Raw genomic sequence first — 14,259 nt, forward strand, 5'->3', positions numbered from 1 at the left:
ATGTAGATTATGCACTCATATGTACAACAATTTTGATGTGCAGCTGTCAATACGTTTGTTGGCTTTGTCATCTGATGGAAAGTTTTGCTTTTCGTTCAGACCAACCAACCACAAACGGGTGGGGAACCAGCCAGGCCAACTTCGCAGGCAGCTCTACATAGATATATATTATATGGAGGGAGACTTGTATTCTATGTACCAGATACTCGTATTTGATGAACTAGTTATTGAACGAACATTTGCTAGCTGGAAGGTGGATCCTTCCCTTTCTCTGGGCAAGAGCTCTCTAAAATTTAAATGCCCTGCAAAAGAGCCTACAAAACACAAAAACATTTTCAACTCGTGTTCGTTGTCATTGAGGTTTTTCTTTTATTTTTTGGACATTCATGAAACATTGTTGCTGATTCCGCTTTGAAACACATCTCACTAATTGCACATGAACAACGTTTATCACTCGGCAAGCACTGCGCCGCCTTCAGCTGTGGGTCCTGCTGCTGCTGCTGCTGTCGCTGCTGTTGCAGTTACAAGGAAAACTCATAAGCATTATCATTAACAATATTATTGTTGTTGTCATCAGGCAGCAGCAGCATCAGCAGCTGGGGGGGCAACATCATCAGCAAGCACAACAAACAAGCCAACTCCAAACTCCGAGCCCCATCTCCAACTGTTGCAACAACTCCGCCAAAGAGTGGCCAAGAGTGGCAGCAGTCAACGGGGCAACGGGGCAACCCGCAACTCTGACTGCGCATAATCGGCAAGGCATTTAATAATTTTTATGTTTATATATTTTTATACTTGTACAATATTATTTTGTTGTTGGGGCACCCACGCCACGGCACGCCAGCAGCACGGTACGGGGATGGGTACGGCAGCAGACAGCTTGTCTGGGAAAGTTTTTGTGTGTTGTTGTTTTTTGTGTGCTGTGTTGATTTGTCGCGGAGTTTGTGTTAAGTGGCCATCATTAGTTAAATATGTGCATTTTTCTTTAAGGATTTTCGCCAAGTGAGCGCTGGAGATAAACGACTGAAATATGAACAGCTCGTTAATGTTGTGGCCGTTCAAGCTGCCATAATTCATGAACACGGACCTGCAACCGACCAGCTGAACTTTTCTTTCCTTTCCCGTTCCCGTTCCCTAACCTAACCTAACCTAACCTAACCTAACCCATGATTTCCTTTGCCTTGTTACCCTTTTGCGCAGTCAACGTTGACTCCTGTCTTATTTTCAGGGCAGCCATAAATTGGCGGGCATATTAGAAAGACTTCCCCCGGCAGTTAGTCAAACGAAATTGAAAGACAATTAACCTGATTAGCGTGTGGCCGGACAACCACTTCCATGTTGCACTACTGTGCTGTGCGATAGCGGTACATTTGTGTCGTTAGTGGGTCTAGTTCTCCACTATCCCCTCCCGAGTGCCTGGCCAGGCAGTATGCGCCAGGCGAGATCATTAATCAAAGGCTGGGGACCGGGACCGGGACCGGGACTGCAGCACGGATACGTAATTTAGTAGCCATAAATAAAAGAAACTCCGCTCTTTGGTTGGTGCCATTCGAGAGATACCAGCAACAGCTTCAGCAACAGCTTCGAACTGCGAGTGAAATTGAAATGTTTAAGCGATGAGACAAATGTTCGACTTGATTGGCGCACAGCAATACTCGTACTCGTATTCGTACGCGTACAGTGAGGCCTCTGCTCTGGTCTGCGGCTTCAGATGAAATTAATGACATTTCGCGTGTATTTGGATGTTGTTTATGAAAACAGCATTCAATTTGCATTAGCAATTGGCAATTGATTGATGGACAGCCAATCACACGACGAAAGTGGTTCGCTGGGCCTAATGAGAGACGTTGCCCACGCAGACACCAAAAACAATTTCTCACACCCATAAAAGACACCAAAACAAAAGACTTTGGCAACGAACTCGATACCTCGATGGATCGATGGGATCGATGGGAGCGATGGATGGACCCCATTGTCGTGGTCACCAGGCATGCAATATGGATGGCCCTATTGACGGCTGTCCGGCCATTTGTGTGGTTTATGGCATCAATAGAACATAAAATTGGAACTACCAGGCGAGACAGCAACGGCCTGCGGAGGTCATAAACTTACCTTCCGTGTTCGGTGTTCGGTATTCGAAACGGAGAGAGAAAGTCTTTCGCTCCACTTGCCGCATCGACAGCGCTGTAACATCTTTTGGCGGCAAATAGTAAAAATAGTAAAAATAATTTATTATTGCACACAACAAAGACACTGGCAGTTACACACAAATACTACGTATGTATATTAACGAGTTGTGTTGTTTTGTAATTTCAATTAATGAAGTAGAAATATAAAGTTTTAGAGCCCCCCCTGGCATTCCATTAAAACATGTGACGGCACTTATGATGGGTGGGCGAATGCTGCATGTCATGCGTAATAAACAAAAGCAGTTGAGGAAGAGCCAACACAGTGGCAGCAGCAGCAGCAACCAGCAAAAACCAGGCAGCCACCATCAGCCACAGACGGCAACTAAGGCAAGTGACAGCGGCAGCAGCAACATCAACAGCAGCAGCGGCAACAGCGGCAGCAGATCCGAGAAAAAGTGTGAAAGAAAAGCCTCAGGCTCTGCGATCGTTGAGCTGCGGAATTTCTACAGAAGTGAAATTTCTGCCAGGCCTTGGCGGGCCCCACAATTCGTGTGTGTGTGTGTGTGTGTGTGTGAGAACCGCAAGGCAATTAATTTGTGGGGGACATACCCAGCATTTAGCAAAGTGCTCCGTAATGGATGTCTTCAGATTGCGAATATTTTAACCTAATTTCAAGCCGGACTTGTAAGAGCCAGAGCCAAAGGAGCAGCAGCAACTTCAATTGCAATTTGAACAGAAATAACTCCCTCCCATACCCCAGAGCTAGCAGCATTCTCGAGCTCTGCCAGCAGCTATCCAGCAATCCCTCAATTCTTCTGCATTCCTGGGTATGCCCCAGTCGATCACTCTCACTTATTATTCAACTCATTGAGTGTTGGTAGCAAAAACATTTTATAAATTAGAGCAACACTTGCTGCGCTGCCAGTGGCACAAATGTTGCCACAGCTACTGCTGCTGCCACTGCCACTGCTACTGCTGCCGCTGCTGCTGATGTTGCCGCCGCTGCTGCTGATGTCGACGGTGTGCCGCACCTTGCATGCGAAAATCTTTTCACGCCTCGAGGCCTCGAGGCCAGTCAGCAGCATGCGAAAAACTAATTTCGGGGCACACATCGTTTGTCTTGGCTCTCTCATGCCGGAAGATGTTTCAATTTTGTGGAAAAATCGCCACAATTAAATGATTCAGGTGGCCCGATTTCTACGCCATGCCATGAGAGATGAGAGCTCTCCGGTAATCCAGTAGAAACTTTTAGAAACGGCTATCGCTTAGCCCAGTGCAACCAAAACACACATCATTGACTGACCGACCGACTGAATGACTGTCATCAGACATTAGACGGATGACATCATTTCATTGAGTCTCATTTTTATGCATAATTTGTCTGAAAATGGTCAGCAGACATTTAAACATTGAATTTGGAGGAGATAAATCTTGGGCTTTGTGGGATTGTCACGGGCCGAGCACTGACGAATCAATCAACCGCGAGGGGGGGAGGCTACAGATTGAAAAGTTGCCAGTTGATCAGCGGCGGCTCTGCTAGATTGCTGAGCTAGATTAGAAGCTAGTTTTCGTTACGCTCGAGAGCGTCGTTTTCCATGCTGCCGAGGGGGGAGCGGCAAACAAATGACTTATACAACGAACGTAAGTAATTGATGGATTTGCCTAAATAAAGAAAACATCAGCAGCCGTCCACCAGTACAGGCAGCGGGTAAGGCGGCGGCACTGCACGCAAAACGCTTTTCCAGGCAGGTGAAATTTTCCATCATGATTATTAATGATGATGACTTTTTACGCTGCCCCGCAAATATTTGACCAACACTACAAAAACGAAGCCAAAAGCCAGATGTGTAAACTGACCCACTAAGCCTGTCCACTGGCCACTGGCTGCACCCCCTCTCCCCCTGCCAGTCCGTGCGCCAGACACAACTTCGACTCTGGTTGGACACATTTTCCAAAACGAAAATGTTAAATGAAAAGTGCACAGCGGCCCTGCGGCGACCTGGGTGCCAGGCCAGGCCAGGCCAGGGCAGGACAGGCCACAAACATACAATGCCAGAGCCATGCAATAATTCAGCAATTTCCAACACTTGTGCAATTTCATAAAGCCCATTTTTGCCCAGTGGCCAGTGGCCACACATTTCCGCGTAATCATCATAATTTTTCGTGTTTTTTTGTTTTTTTTCTTTTATGAATCTGTTGATTTAGTGCAATCGAGGCGGGGTCCCAAGGCCCCAAATGCACAGTACGAGTCCCAGTCCCAGCACCAGTCCCAGCACCAGTCCCAGATCGTGTCCATTAACCAGTAGAAACAATTTGGTGCGCCACATAAAACCGGCACATTAAAACACATTTCAATTTGGACATTTTTTGACCCAACGATTACTTCATTTCTGTGCACCATCGACTCGACATTGGATCGACTCGACTCGACTCGACTTCTACTGCAAGAGTTTTCTTTGATTTCTTGATTAATGCTGTACCTGAAGCCTCTGCTCAGTTGTCAATTATCATGACGATGACGACGACGATGATGATGATGATGCTGGCAGAATTATTATGTAACTTTTGGCATATTAAAATGATTTATGGCCCGTGGCATTGGCCATCGGGCCAATAGCTGAGCAAGCTCATGCTCTTGGCTTCGTTTTCATCTAAGCCATCCGACTGCGACTCCGACTGCGACTTCCTGTCCATGGAGTGGGCCCATGTTGCCCATGTCCATGCTGTCCGTCTTTTTAGAGGAGAACTTTTCACATGCGGGAATTCCCCGAACCGAATGATGTCTTGAACTTTTGGGGGCGCAAAGTCGCAGCCATTTATTATCGGCGGTAAAAGTTTTTGAGGCTGAAACATTTTACAGTTGTGTGTCATGAACCTTAATGTTTAGCATGCTGTTGTTGTTGTTGTTGTTGTTGTTGGGTTGCAACTCTTGCTCTATGCTCTATGCAGTTTTCCAATGCGCCTGCCGCCTAGCCACCTTGCCGCCTGCCTGCCGATATGTTTAAATGTGAGCAGTTCATGGGAACAGCGGACGAGAAAGTTGTTGTAGGTGCCAGGGTACCAGCGACGTGATGGGGTCACCATCAGACAGGCAACAGGCACTAGCAACTAGCAACAGCCATAATTACACGTGCAAAATCCAATGTCTGACATTTCTGGGTTAACGCGACAAACGCCTCTTGGCCGTTTTGTGCCCAAGTGCTGCAATTAACAGCACGTTTAATAACTCAATCGAAAGCCTCAATCAATCCTCATCGCTTTCCGGGTGACCCTCATCAATTGATGGACAATTGATGGAGATGTGCGAAACCCAAATCCACCCCACAGCTCATCGTTAATTGATGCCTTTTATGAAAGTGTAAATCGAGCCAAATCCGTTCACAGACAAAACTCACATCAACACTCACCGTTTGGGCCACAGCCAGCTCTTGCTTTATGGCCGGAGCGTGTGAACATGATCGGTCTTAGCCACAAAACTGCAGGCAGGCGGCACAGGCAGCAGCAGGCAGCAAGCGGAATCGTGCTGCTCACCGCAAAGGTAGCTCTGTGGGATCTTAATTTAAACTTATATTTGCGAATAATAAAATAAAACCCAACCTAAGCAATTGTTTAGCTACTCTAACGAGAGTATTGAGTGTTAAATGGAAATGAAGCGTACAAAAGTAAATAAATCTTGCACATCATTTATAAATTCCGATTCTATAGGTTCAGCAATCCTATGCCTTTTCTGCTGTCGGTATTGCACAGATCATTCTTTTAATTGCTGATCATTTTATTTGCAATGATATCTAAAGCTTTTCATTTATAGAAAATGCCTAGAGGGTATGCATCAACTGTGGCACATAAAAAACAAACCAACAAAAAAAAGCAACAAAATTTCTCACAGGTTTGTAATTTAAGCGCGCCACAACAACAACAACAAGCACATAAAGCCTTTGCATTAGCAACAACAACTAAAAGAAATAAAAAGAAAAACAACTGCGGCAGCAGCAGCGGCAGCGATCACCACAAACTAATTGCAAAGTTTAAATGCGATACTTTTATGCATTTTAAATATTTCAATTAGTTGTCGTAGAGGTGAGCAGACAACAGACAGCGACAGACAGACACCCCGACCACGGACAGCGGACAAGCCAACGAAACGAGGCGGATAGAGGATGGAGGATGGAGGCGACGCGAAATGGATGCCTGTAAATGGCCAGAAAGAAAGTGCAAAAAGCGTGGGGCGCCAGCAAATAAAGTTAAAAGTCTCTTTACAGACGAGTGTACGAGAGTGCGAGTATATAAAAAGGTCCGTTTGCTTAACCCCGGCGCGGCCGAATATTGGCAAATTTATGAACTTTAAGCCGCGCATTTATGCGTGCGGCTTATAAGCAATAAAGGTAACTTAGTGCCAACAATGTCATAAAGGCCGCTGTCGCATAAACCACTCCAACAATGGTATTGGCAATGGGGAATGGGCCAGCCGAATTCAATATATGAATTTATATGCAAAAGCTGAAAAAGCGTAGCATCGCCAAAAGCGAAAATAAAATTAATAATCAGAAGAATTTCACTTTTCACGCAACGACAGCAACAGCAGCAGCAGCAACAGCAACTACATCAGTGTCGGCATCTTGGCAACGTCTGCCATGTCACCCACAAAAAAAAAGTCAGGAAGGAAAGGTTAACACGGCGACCGAAGCTTAACATACACTAACAAAAGCCGTGTAGCTATGACAGCTATATGCATCAAATATAGTAAAGTCGATTTTGATGCAAAGAATGATTTTTGGAAAATATCATTCCTATCCGCGATCTTGGGAGCATTTTCCTGCAAATAAAAAAATGGTTTCCTCTATGGATTCCTTGCTATTCAAGTAAAGTTCTTATATTTGTACACTTTATGGGCATATTGGGGGCCTTCCATTTACATTGCAAACATTGCACAGTAGTCACAATATCCAGTTCAAGGGTATCAAAAAGACTGAGGCCAGGTCAGGCGAAGCGCTGGGAATACAGTTGCATAAATTTATTGAAATTTGCATTTCGATTTTCGACGTTTTCGTGGCTGATGTTGACTCTGTTGACTGTTGTCGGCTCTACCGCTGCCACTGCCACTGCCACTGCCGCTGCCGCTGCAGTTCCGTGTCGTTCCGTTGCATTGCTGTCCGTCCGAGGTTTGGCCTATAAAAAATATGGCATCGATTGATCGCAACGCGAGATATTTCAATTAGCGTAAATACATTTTTGTCGTTGTTGGAAAGACAGAGAGTCGGAACAGAGACACGCACAGCGATTCAGACGTTCAGGCGTTCAGCCGCGCGCGGACTCCTCATGAAAGAGAAATCGATGATGTTCACGGACCAGAGATATGTACATTTATGCCATACGATGCGTAGATTAACTTATGGTCGTGTTGCCATTCAAAATGGCCAATGATAACGAGCTCGATCTATGCAAATTTCCTTACTCGTTAGCCGAAAAATCAAATATAGTCAAGCGACTCTATATGGGGGGGCCTGGCTGGTATGCGTAGACAGCAAACCTTTTTCCCAGGATGGCGCAGCCAACACACACACACACACACTCAGGCTCAGTTTGGTTCGTACATATATGTATATATGGCAAATCACTTAAGCACAATCAAGTCAAATTTAAACTAAAACTAATAATAGCAGTGGGTTGGTAAGTGGAGGCTAGGAAGGCTTGGAAGCACAGCATAATCCTCTTCTAGGGATCTTCTGGTGTGATTTTCACGTGCATTTGCTTCACACCTCTCAGTATGACAATTTCCAGATCTTTTCGTCCTTCGGCCAGGGCATCGTAAACGTCCGATGAGTTCTTGATCTCCTTCTTGTTAATGTGAGTGACAATGTCGCCTGGCTGCAGACCGCCACTACGAAACAGACAACAGATTAGTGATATTCGTAAGCTTGATTGGGATGGACCCACCTGTGAGCCGGTGAGCCGACAATGACCTTCCAGACCAGCACGCCGTGCATGAGATTGCTGGGCATGTTCTGGCTGCGGGACTTCAGCTCGAACAGTATGTCCGGAGTGAGGGTCAGCATGGTGATGCCCATGTACCGCTTGACAGGATAGCCCGTTTTGTAGGCGGAGCCCTTCTTGCGACGCTCCGCGGCCCGCTCGAGGAACACCTTCACATAGTCGATGGGTATGGCAAAGCTGATGCCAGCGGTCACCTTCATGGAGTTGACGCCAATGGCCTCGCCATCCAGATTCACCAGCGGCCCTCCCGAGTTGCCAAACGTAATGGCCGCGTCCGTCTGCAGGTAGTTGATGTCGCGATTGCGCAGCCCCAGCTCCTGGGAGGCGCGCTGCGTGGCACTGATGACGCCGGCGGTAACCGTGTTGCTCAGCGCCAGGGGGCTGCCCAAGGCCACAACCCACTCGCCGGACCGCAGGGTGCTGCTCTTGCCGAGCCTCATCACGGACAGGCCGCTGACCTGAATGCGCAGCGTGGCCAGGTCGGAGGTCTGGTCCACGTCCTCGATGGTGGCGGGAAAGGTGCGTCCGTCCGACAGCCGCACCTGCACCATCGTGTGCGGCTTGTTGATCACCACATGGGCATTGGTCAGAATGAGGCCGTTCTGCTCGATCACGAACCCCGATCCGTTGGACGCCGTTATGGGCTGGCCACTGAAGTAGTCAAAGTGGCGCGTGTCCTTAATCTCGATGTACACCACGGAGTCCCCACAGCCGGCCACCACGTCAGCAATGAAGTTGAATTCCTTTCGTCGTCCGCTCAGCGAACGGGCTGAGATCGTTGGCGTGAGGTCGTCCGACTGTATCAGCATAGCACTGGCCAAGGCACCCAGCGAGAAGGGCACACAGAACCGCAGAACACTGCGCCAACCGAACTTCCTCTGTCCGGATTTTTTCTCGTCTTTGTTATTGTCGTCGCCGCTGCCTTTGCTGCTGCTGCAGCTGCTAGCTGTGTGCGCTGTTCTGCTGCTGGCCACACAGCAGCGGTGTAACGTGGGTGCCGTGCATCGCCTCAAGAACATTTCCAGATTGTTGATACTTCGCAGCGCCATTTATTTCTGTTCTATCATCTATCTGTTTTGAAATTTTTTGTTATTCAATTCTTTCAAAAAACAGCTGACAGTATGATTGAGCAATAGAGGTGTCAAACCATCGAGGGCACTATCGATAGTATCGATATTTTACTGCTAGTCTCTACTATCGACGGTTTTGCGACTATCATGATATTATCGAGCTACAGTCGTTGCGCTTTTGATATGTTTGGATTGGCTGCTATAAAATACGAAGACAAATTTGTAAAGTTTTCAGAAGTCCTTTTTATTGGATTTTTTACATATTAAGTTTCAAACAAAACCAGCATAAAACGAATTTGTCGTCGTTTTGTGGCGCTGCCAGACTCGTGCAATTCGTAGTTGCTGAGGGCTGCCATACCGTGATATTTTGTGATATGAAATTCGACAATTTTGATATTCAGTTTAATATTACTAGATAGTTGGCCCTCTCAGCCGTAAACAAATAATTTTATCCGATAGATACATAAATTTTCTTCAGGATTGGTTAGTTTTTAGAACTCTTTTTCATTGGATTGTTTACATATTAAGGTTCAAACAAAACCGGCCAAAGCATAAAACTTAAATGTTGACTAAATGTTACGTCAGTGTTGCTGGTCAACCAAGTATCTTCTATGCGTATGTACTTTTGTATACCTTATTTCTTTCAATGGGTGTGAAAAGTTTTGTTCCAAGCTCCAGTGAAACATTATTTATGATTTTATCCTAGATTGACATGTTTTTTACCTCTTAATGTATATGTTTTGTGTTTTATAAATACATTTATCCCGGTTCTGATACCTATTATTGGAACCCGTGAGCTGCCAAATTTCGTTATTATCTTGAAAACAGAGACTGAGTAGTTTCTGCATTAATTGGAGCCTGAAATTACAAACAATACCTCAAGTCCATAATATCCATTTTCCCAAGGTATGCATATTGTTGCTCATTCCGATCCAAGGTTGCAGAACAATGCTGCTAATTCATTTCCCCATGTTGCTGAAATAAAGATTCATTGTTGCGTCATTCCATACGCGTTCCCGTAAGATACATTTGATTTTGTATGGGAAAAATTTCAGCAACATGCTGCCACACCACGAAAATGAGGGGAAAGTCTCCACAAAAACACTCTATTCTCCACTGAAAAGAGAGCACTCTCCACGAATTGAGAGCAAATTTTGCAAACTCTCCACGAATTGAGAACGAAAAATGTCAGTATTTTTGGTGCGCTAAATTGAGTTTGGCGGTCAATTTGAAATAATGTCTTAATATTTGGAAAAATAAATATTTCACTTGATTTGTTTTTTCGAGTGAACTCAGAAACCTCAGAAACCAAGAACCAGTAACCAGTAAATAACAAAAAAAAAAATTAATAATTAATAATTTTTTTGCCCGATACTATCATGATAGTATCGATTGTTTTTTTCAAAACATTCAAAGCTATCAACTATCAATCGTTTGACAGTACGATTTAGCAACAGTGTGACCGCGGAGTTATCAGTCTGTCCCTCAGAAATATACCGAAATATACTTCAAAATATCCCGAAATAATATACCATAAACGGTCACTCGCCAGGGCTGCAGCAACAAAATACCAAAATCAAAAACGTTCGATAGCTGTAGAGTTGCACATATGCGGTTATCGGTTGGGTGCGGCAATTTTGAAATTATGGCCTAAATACGCATTTTCAAAGGGAAATTTTTAGTTGACTGGCTTTTAGAGGAATATGACGAATGTCAGATTTATAGAATAAAATGATATATCCTTTTTGGAATAAAACAAATATATTTGTCTCGGTTAAGGGTTGTTTGATTAAATTATCCTTTACGAAACTTTCCCAAAAAGGGCCAACTGCAGCCATGAACATAACGAATGAAGAAACATAACGATTCTGGTCTAATGCATTTGGAATACGAGTATGCATGCATATTGGCAGCACAGAAGCAAAGAGAGAACCAGCAACACCAGGGTCAGGGTTAGGACATGACTTTTATCAGAAAATAGCCCAAACAAAGGAAATTGTAAAAAAAAAATGTACAAAAGTCACACGAGCATGGTGGGACGTAGAACACAACTGGCAATAAAGGTGATTTAATTAACATGACACCAGCGCAGCTGGACAAGCCTGCTCTCTGCTATGCAATTAGGATAGCTGCAGACAAGAACAAGGACAATCAAGCAGTTGAATTTGACTGGAAACTTTGGCCAAATGGGCGACTAGTGTATGCCACAGAGAGAGAAAGAGAGAGAGATATTTAATTTATGGAGATTCCGTTGCTAAGAGCCGTTACCTATCTGTCTGGCATTGAGGAAAGGAACTCCTCGCCTGCCTTCGTAATGTAAACAAACGAGGAAACACGTGCTGGCTATGGGTCCGTCGATGCGCATGCGCCTGCACCTAACATTCAGTTAACATTAGATTGAAGTCCTTTTAAGGATGCTGCACGCTTCTGGCCGGTACAGTTCGCTGCTAGACTTCATTCGATTGACTATCCCGGCAGCCCAGAGACCGACCCACATCAAGCCTGTTATTCCTTACCGAAACCTGGCAACAAGTGTCCGAGAAAGATGTGCGTAAATAACACTTGTATGCTCATTATGATTGGTTTTTCCATCATGCTCTTGGATACTGCGGTTCGCGGACTTGGCCAAAATGAGACCAACCTGCAAGCGGCCGTTCGCAGGGAGGACTGCGGCAGCACGCAACGAATGGTGGATGATTGCTTCAAGGATTTGCCGCCGCATCTAATGGAGTTCCTGCAGAGCACCAAAATCATCATTAGCAAGAGCGACATCACGACAAAGTGCAAGTAAGCAAGTCAGCATCCCAGCACACCAGCTACCCCCAAGAAGTTCATGTAAATTATGTATGAGTGAGATGCACTCCCAGGAAGCGATACTCCGAGAGGGGGAAGTGTGCATACATTCAGGCATTATTTATGTCCCACTCAAGATTAACCCAAGTTAAAAATTAGAAGAAAAAAAACTATTAAAACTTCGGCTAAAATCGACGGTTCCGAATTTCCCAAATTGTGGATTGATTGGTGCTGCATACTTTCCGTATTTTTGTCCGCTTGAGATACTTGTTTGCATGGCAAACTTCGACGGAATTGTTCTAGATACAAATTCATTTATTGGATGATTAAAGCGAAGGACAAAATTTTCCAGCAGAAAGAATTCCTAAATTCCAATTAGAAAATATGGGATCCTAAATGATCCTATGTCGAGGCATCTATGAACTGTGGCTTGCAACGAGTCAAACACTTTTGGGACTTACTTTTGTGTGCACTCGAGTGCACTCCTTGGGGAGGGCCGTCCATTAAACACGCAGAGTTAACTCAATTATCCGAATGTTTTTTGCAGCATTTTCAACCGGGGCATGCGATGCTTTGATGCCTACTCGAAGCGCTGCCTAAACGACCGAAAGCTGGAAACCTTTAAGATCAATGTGGAGGGTGCCCGTCGATTTTTCTATAAATTCTGCGGCGATGAGGATTTTCAGCGAGGTAAGCGACATGCGGTGACAGTTGCCATGGCATTAAATCAATTTGTGCAGCACAAACTTGGCCAAAGGCCACACTTTGACATATATTCAAACCGAAACACACAGAAAGGCATACCACAGCATTCACACGCAAAAAACACACACACACTCCGCACAGCCAGGCAAGCCCAGGGCACACAGATACAACTGAGGTATGTCAGAGCTTTACAAGCACCAGGCATAGCCAACACTGAGATACAATCAGGCACACAAGCGTAAGATTATCCAGCTAAGTCCCGGCCAAAGTTCAAACAAAGGACCCTTCGACTTGACAGGACTTTGAGTGGCCAGCAACATGATTTATTCATTTGATGGTTGGTGGCTCCGCCACACTCTACTCTCTGTTGGTTGGCATTGCAGATTACCTGAGGCACAAGGACTGCTTCGCCTACATCCAACTTGACTGGGTCAGCTGCACATCCGAATTCGAGAGCATCCTCAGTGACGAGGTGCACGATGCGACGCGAAATGCCAGCGTCAAATTCATGGAGTTCTGTTGGTAAGTGTGTGTGGCTGGTTTTGGCAAATTGCATTCGATATGTGCGTCTTTCAGTGCCCGCTTTGCCTACGAGAACTGCATCTACAACAGCGCGAGACACAAGTGCTACCAGCATTCAGCGGCCTTTGCCCGCGAAACGGCCAAAATGTTGTCAGATGAAAAGCACTTCAGGAACTGCGCCATTCTCGAGAATATCTGCGGACAAGCCACGCGGCTGGCCAGCCACTGGCTGGGCAACCAGCTCAGCCTGATCCTGATTCTGTTTGTGGTGCGACTCCTGCCGTAAATCAAAGCTTCCCAATGCATGAATGAACGAGTGTGTGGGCTTGTGGGTAATGGGTTTATGGGTCAGTGGGTGTGGGTGTTTTGTGTGTGTGCTGGTTTGAGCTTGAGTGTTTTTTTTATTTATTTTTCTCTTGATTTGTCCAAATGAAAATGCCAAGCATTTCTAGTCCACCAACCTCCGTCTCTCTCTCTCTCTCTCTGGATGTCCCTCTGTGGTGTTTTTTGGGGTTCGTTGATATGTTTGGGTGGGTCACGGGGTCGGAAAGCGACACTGGTTTATCTCTAGTCTGTTAAGCTACATTGAATGTATATTTCAAATAAAATTATTCTTCATGATGTTCACCTACGCTTGCTTGTTTTTCTTTTTTGGGGTTTTAAAGCATTCCTTTCTTTATTGAACTGGCCTTGCACAGGTGCTCCAGCATGCATAGCTGTTCAGTGGAGATAAAATAAAATTCAAAATAAAGGAGGCACAAAAGTAGATTTATTTTTATTTTATTTATTATTTAAGTATAGAGCAGACTTCTATTAAATACTTGATCCCGAGCCAAATACTTCAAATATTTCTATTGTTTTTCCAGTTTTTAATATGTCCTCCGGCTCCCAGAAGCAGCTGTTGCATAGAAATATAAATTTCATCGCTTTAAGAGTAGCTCATGGGGGTGGGCGACCTTTCTGTCTATTTTCAGAATGTCTGAAATAAATTGGAATACATTTTAATTCAGTGGCGGAAGCATCCGTATTTTCCTCCATAATGCCTAAAA

At 45.0% G+C, this 14,259-nt stretch overlaps 2 protein-coding genes across 2 annotated transcripts; one reads left to right on the plus strand and one right to left on the minus strand.

Moving 5' to 3' along the window:
* Window positions 1–7,704: 7,704 nt before the first annotated feature.
* On the minus strand, window positions 7,705–9,247 carry LOC111066526 (serine protease HTRA2, mitochondrial). The gene is made up of 2 exons (XM_022355228.2): window positions 8,064–9,247; window positions 7,705–8,007 (listed from the first exon to the last, which is right to left on the minus strand). The coding sequence occupies exons 1-2, from the start codon at window positions 9,167–9,169 to the stop codon at window positions 7,842–7,844; spliced, it is 1,272 nt and encodes a 423-aa protein (XP_022210920.2). The 5' UTR covers window positions 9,170–9,247; the 3' UTR covers window positions 7,705–7,841.
* A 1,403-nt stretch (window positions 9,248–10,650) lies between these two features.
* On the plus strand, window positions 10,651–13,831 carry LOC111066527. Its single transcript, XM_022355229.2, has 4 exons — window positions 10,651–11,977; window positions 12,531–12,673; window positions 13,072–13,210; window positions 13,265–13,831. The coding sequence occupies exons 1-4, from the start codon at window positions 11,736–11,738 to the stop codon at window positions 13,494–13,496; spliced, it is 756 nt and encodes a 251-aa protein (XP_022210921.2). The 5' UTR covers window positions 10,651–11,735; the 3' UTR covers window positions 13,497–13,831.
* The last annotated feature ends 428 nt before the right edge of the window (window positions 13,832–14,259 follow it).

This window comes from Drosophila obscura, unplaced genomic scaffold, assembly GCF_018151105.1.
Source record: "Drosophila obscura isolate BZ-5 IFL unplaced genomic scaffold, ASM1815110v1 contig_150, whole genome shotgun sequence".
Classification (NCBI taxonomy): domain Eukaryota; kingdom Metazoa; phylum Arthropoda; class Insecta; order Diptera; family Drosophilidae; genus Drosophila; species Drosophila obscura.